The sequence below is a fragment of the Dipodomys ordii genome, unplaced genomic scaffold, assembly GCF_000151885.1.
Source record: "Dipodomys ordii isolate 6190 unplaced genomic scaffold, Dord_2.0 Scaffold57, whole genome shotgun sequence".
Taxonomy (NCBI): Eukaryota; Metazoa; Chordata; class Mammalia; order Rodentia; family Heteromyidae; genus Dipodomys; species Dipodomys ordii.
The window spans coordinates 12,372,109-12,378,604 of record NW_012267273.1 but is presented as its reverse complement, the minus strand read 5'-3'; the positions used below and the strand labels follow the sequence as shown (position 1 = coordinate 12,378,604).

Genomic DNA, 6,496 nt, shown 5'->3' with positions numbered 1-6,496 from the left:
GAAGGGTAAACAAAGGAGGAGGCTACAATGCTTGATAAGAAATGTACTCACTATCTTGCCCATGTAATTGTAACCCCTCTGTACAGAATTTTCACAATGAAAAATAAAAAAAAATTGATTTCAAAAAGTAAAAAAAATCTAATACTTCCACTTCCTATATATTACAGTCCTTTCAATAAATTGAATTGAAAACTAGATTTCAGGTTCAAACATGAGAAGATGCTCCACCTGGAGTGCGGATAGGAGACAAAGACAGAAATGAATATTTACTAATAATGAGAATGAAGAAGACATGATATTGCATTCAGAATTCTAGTGGAAAATGGAAATCAAAACCATGCCTCAGTTTTCTCTGGCAGTTTGGACTTTGTCTTTATCAAGTGCAGAGGGTGAGCAGAATTTTTTTCTCCTTACTTGGAACTGGATGTATTTTATAAGTCCAAAATGATTGGAATACATCCTAAGATACTCCATCATTTTGGAATGGTGCAAGTAGTTGGGATAATGATCAGGCATAGGGTAGTCACTGAAGGCTGTCATCTCCTTGGAGGTGTTGCAGGTCAAAGATTTGTATATCCCAGGAATTCTACTTTTTGGTGTTTCCTGTAAGAAACAAAACCATGCCTTTCAGGATCTAAGAGTGCAATGAAGATTGCCTTTGAAATAATTGCATTTGTGATGTTTTTGTAATATTGATCAACAAAACTAAAGCATTAATTTCAAGGTTCTTTTGTATTTGTGTCTATTTGTACTGACAGAGTCAATGTCATAGCAGTTATTGCTTCACAATGGAAAAATTATTATAAGCACTAAGAGTGTAGACAATAAATGAATAATGTAAAGAAACACCCATGGGGTGTTGGGAAGAAAAACTATTAAAGGACAAAATCAACCTCACAATGAAAGGAATTGTCTTAAAGAGAAGGTATGGGGGACTAGGGTAAAGCATTAAAGATTTTTGGTTTAAAAATTTATGCAAATACATGCTATGCTATAATATTAGGTGATAATTATGACAACAATTAAATATATACAATGAGCTCTCAGAAATAGTTGCTTTTTTTATAAAACATGCATTATATTTTAGTAAGACCCATGGATGCTAAGACTACACAAGTGGTTTTATCGTTCTTGCTGTTGTTTCTAATGCATTTATAATGTACTGTGTGATTTTTTTTGTTTCTTTTGTATGTTCGCCCCCCCCCCATGGTATAACCCCTTTTTTCACTATATTTGATTTTAGTGCCCTGCATCTTGTATATACCTTTCTCTAATTTGGGGAGGGGAAAGGAAATAACAAAATGCTGAAATAAGGATACAAGTTGACAATGAAATGTACAAGACACCATGTTGAAAATGAACTTCACAACTTCGGAGGGGGAGATGGAGGAATTGGGGTGGTGGGGAGGAAAGGGATGGTAGGGGGAAAACAAAGGAGGAGGTAACAATAGATAAGATATATACTCATGTAACCCCTCTGTACAGTATTTTTTCAATAAAAATATACACAGAAAAAAAGAAAAAAAAAGACTACACTTCCACTGGGTGCTGGTGGCTAATGTCTCTAATCCTGGCTACTCAGGTGACTGAGATAGGAGGATTGCATCCATGAGACTCTTACCTTCAATTAACCACCAAAAAAGATGGAAGTGAAAATGTGGCTCAAGTAGTAGAGTGCCAGGCTTGAGCCAAAAAGCTAAGGGCAGCACCTTACTGGCTCCAGTACTGGCTCACCCACCCACATCCACACCCAAAGACTGCATTTCCGTTTCTCTTTCTGAAACACTCTCCATGCTATAAACCTACTTCTGCAAGTTGCATATTCATGATGACACAAAAATGTATGGAGACATTTTTTCCAGAAACCATTAAATAATGCAAAGCAACATGAAGGATTGTTCTATAGGACAGAGTAGTATCACAATTACAACTCAGAGTTCAAGTCCTTTTGCCAAGTTTGCTGGAGGCAGAATTACTATACATGTTTTCTGAACTTCAGCTTCCTAATAGGTAAATTTGCATACAGTTAACCCAAATATTCCATAGGAAGGTTCAGAAAAGTGCAAGGATCTGGCCAAGTGCTTCAAGAAATTTCAAGCTTATTTGAAAGTATTATTTTGAAAAATGCATCTAAGAAAGTATAACGTTATCAGAGTTCTATTCCTCCTTGAATGAAAGCAGCTTTGTTACACAGATAATATCGTACTTGTGACAATATTTTTAATATTACCTCATAATTCCATACTCCTCCAATATCATTGTTCTTTTCAAAACACACAGGTTCAAGTCCCTCCTCCAAGCAGCTCTTAATGGCACCTAATCCACTGACCCCAGCGCCAATCACTGCAATCTTTTTTGCTCTCATGGTCTCTTGAATAAAGAAGAAGTTTTTCAATGTTTTTTTTCTCAATGTTTTGAGTAACAGCATCAATCAGTATCTCCCTCCCTCTTAGGATTCCCATCATTTCTTTTGGCTTAGTTTTGCTTACTTATTACAGCATATGTTTTCTTTTTTAAAATTAGTTTACTTTGTTGTTATAGAGGTGATGTACAGATGGATTACAATTACACAAGTCAGGTAGTGAGTACCTTTCCTTTCATACAGTGTCATCTGTTCCCTCATTCTCTCCTAATCCCTTCTTCCCATCTCAACCCACGAATTGTATAGTTCATTTTCCTCAATGTCCAGTGCCCTCCACTACTGCACTTTTTCACCCCTTTTCCCTTGGAGTTCTGTGCCCTCCCCTTACAGCATATGTTTTCTTAATGTGAGTCATATATATACATATATATATATGTGTGTGTGTGTGTATATTATATATATATATATGTATACATTTAACCCTTCATATCAGAAGGTTACTCATCCACATAGTCATCCAAGTACAGGTAAAAAATATTAAACAATTATACTTATGCTGAGAATTTAAAGACTTTTTCTTGTCATTAGTCCTTATAGTACAATAAAATTACTTAGGTAGTTGTGTATTATAAGAAATCCAGATATGACTTTAATACATGAGAGGTTGTATGTAGATATACAGATACTCTTCCATCTGGATAAAGAACTTGAACAACTGCAAATATGATGTCTGCAAGAGACCATGGAATCAATTTTTCACAAATACTCAGGGATGGTTGTTTATATATTAACCAGATCTGTGGTAATTTTTATTAGACATAAAAGAATCATCTCATTTAATCCAAACAAATTTGCACAAGTTTCCAGATGATTTGAAAATTTTTCATGAAAGTTTCCCAATTCTATTAAATTCTATTATTCTGTTAAAATTTGTTTTTAAAAAAGCTGTTTATATATTGAAGTTCACTGTACTATCACCTGATTACAAATGTACATAAGAAAATTGTATTACATCTTAATTCCAAAGTTTCTATTCTGCCTCTGCTCCATTCTATCTCTATTGTCTAATTCTTCTCGATTAGGTCAGTTGAATTATTTTTTTTAATCACCAATCCAGGGATGGGAAAATAGCCAGAAACATTGAGTGATAAAATTTCTTTTCTCTCATTTGGTGAACTGAGATGCAATCTTGTGAGAATCTTGATTTTGATACTGGGGAAACAATAGTAGAAATGATTGTGAAGAATGTACTCATTCCTTATTACATCAAAGATCAACATCACTACTTAGATTCTAAGGCTCTTGGCAAATCGAACTTCATTCTTTATTCTCTTTCTGGCATTTCCTCATTGCATTAAGCATTGTGATATTTCTATTTTGATATCTTTCAGCTTGTTATTCCTTTTGCCCAGAAAGTCTTCTCTTTTACATGTACCAAATACATCTATTCCAAACTCAGATCTGTTAAGAGAAATGTTGAAACAAAGAAGTAATCTCCTTTTTGAGTTTTTTGATTCTCTTTGATCTTCTCTTCTATACCTGTAGTTGCCAATACATACTTTTAAACTTCATTTTGTTTTTGTTTTTATTCCTTTGGTACTTTAGCCTAATTTGGGCCTGTTCTATTTTGCTTTCAACTACAGAGTGAGGTTGTTAGGATGTGGCATCATTACTCTGTGAGGCCGAATCCCATGCCAAAAGACAGTAGACAGATTCAGTGTCAGAGAAATGGGGGCAGTCTCCTTAAGGTCAAGCCCTATTTATTACAATCTTGGTTTTGTGAAGGGATTTGTGCTTTACTCCCATTTTAGAGACCTTTGGGGGCAGGAATTCTAGTTGTTGTTCCTCGTTCACTCTGATTCATGTCTGATGGAAGAGGAAGAATGGCTTTTCTAGTGTCTGAGAAAGCAGATTGTGTTGTCTTCTGTGGGGTCTGAAGCAAGTCCAGGAGCTTACTCTCACTGAAACTCTTTCTTTTAAAGAGCCCTTCAAGGTCTGAAGTTTACTATAGACTTCTATGCATCTAACATAGACTACCTGAAGAACTCATTCTGACAGGAAGTTTCCAAAATCTAGATATGAGGAAGAAGATAAACAAATTCTATTCAAGGTGTAGAAGCCATTTTTTTTTGTCAGTTGTGGATCTTGAACTCTGGGCCTGGGTGCTGTCCCTGAACTCTTCAGCTCAAGGCCAGCGCTCTACCACTTGAGCCACAGAGCCACTTCCGAAGCCATATTTTTCAAGCCTTGTTCTTTGGACAATAAAACCAATGTTGTTCTTTGATGCTCACTTTCCTGCATCCATTCTTCACTTAGACTTTCTGAGAAATATATATGCTAGTATATCCATGGCAAATATAAATACATTTCTTTTTTATGGAAAGTAGAATACATTATGAAGTATTTATAAAACAAAATTACAAAATATTTATGGAATAAAAAATTCATTCTTATATTTATATCAATTTATTATCTGTAACATCTACTACTTGCCTGTAACCATGAAAACCATGAACTATCACAAAAAGGTCGAGTCCTATTCATTTTTTATTTCTCATAATTAATTCATGCTGATTACTTTTTCAAAATGATGTACAAAACTAAAATTAAAATTAAAATTGCAAATTCCAAGAAGCCAGATTATTTAACATATTTCTCTCTTCTTTCTGTCTCTATCTCTGTCTGTAATAATTTATCACTCCATATAATCTGAACATATTAATATACTATTTGTGATAGGTCATTTGGTTTTTAGTCTAACAATTCTATGGATGTACTCCCATAGAGACTCTCAAGCAATAGTTGTTGAATAATTGATAAATTTCAATGGTTGTAGAATTCTCTGTATATACTTTCAGGTACACATTTTAGATTTTTTTCACATTTCATCTATTAAAAATAAACAAAACTGCTGGTCACCAATGGCTCAGGCCTGTCAAATCCTAGCTACTCAGGAGGCTGAGATCTGAGGATTGTGGTTTAAAGCTAGCCTGGGCAGGAACCTTGGTGAGACTCTTATTTCTAATTAACCGCCAGAAAATCGGAAGTGGCACTGTGGCTCATGTGGTAGAACACTAGTCTTGAGGTGAAGAGCAGAGAGACAGCACCCAGAGTTCAAGACCCACGACTGACAAAAATATAAATAAATAAATAAACAAAACTACCCTATTTTTCCAAACATTTTTTTTTACTTCAAAAGGATTGTTACTTAAAATTCCCCTTCATTATTTCCACTATATGCAGGTGATAAAAACACAGGCAGGCTGGGATGTAGCTCAGTGGCAAAACACTTGCCTAGCAAGTGCAACATCCTGAGTTCGATACCAAGTACCAAAGAAAAACCAAAAATGAAATGCATGCAACTCTCTTGGAATGGTGCCTGGGAACAGAGTACCTCCTCAGTAAATGGTAGTCAATGTTTTAATAATTACCTAGAAAATCAGGTTGTGCATAAATCTTCAATGAAAACATAACAGCAAGGTGTGAGAGTGGGGTTAAGTTTGCAATACTAAATACCTGCTCAATATTTACTGGGATCCATACCTCTTTTTAGGTAGTCTTCTCATTTTATTGTCTTTAGTTTATGATTTTTCTGTCCTTAATTTCACGTCTTTATTAAATTTGGATCCAACATATTTATATTAAATCATCAAAATGTAAAGTAATTTCAGAGACAGAGATTGTATATCACAAGAAAGATTTAGTTCTAACATCAAAGAAAATTGCAATAGAGAAGCAAAGGTTAGTATAGCAATAGGTATAACATTACAAAGTATTAAGTGCTAGTATTATAATTCTTTCACTCTCTGAGTACAAATTTTTCTGTTCTTTTATGTCATGACTGGGCATGACAGAGTCTGGGTGCTGTCCCTGAGTTTTTCTGCTCAAGGCTAGTGCTTACCACTTTGAGCTAGAATGCCACTTGCAGTTTTGTGTTGGTTAATTGGAGATAAGAGTCTCACAGAGTGCTGGTGGCTTTTATCTCCAATAAATTACTGAGCAAAAGCTGGAAGTGGTGCTATGGCTCAAGTGTTAGAGTGCTAACCTTGAACACAAAGATGTTCAGGGACAATGCCCCAGATATGAGTTCAAACCACAGGATTGGCAAAATAAATAGGGATACAGGTGGACCCA

General features: G+C 35.0%; 1 protein-coding gene across 1 annotated transcript in view; it reads right to left on the bottom strand.

Annotated features, from left to right (window-relative positions):
* Window positions 1–2,365, bottom strand: part of LOC105989615 (dimethylaniline monooxygenase [N-oxide-forming] 5-like) — a 15,090-nt gene extending 12,725 nt beyond the window's left edge. The window contains exons 1-2 of the mRNA XM_013021743.1: window positions 2,231–2,365; window positions 415–603 (exon numbers count right to left, since the gene is read on the bottom strand). Coding sequence (XP_012877197.1) covers window positions 415–603; window positions 2,231–2,365 — 324 coding nt within the window. The remainder of the gene's footprint in view (window positions 1–414; window positions 604–2,230) is intronic.
* Between the last annotated feature and the right edge of the window lie 4,131 nt (window positions 2,366–6,496).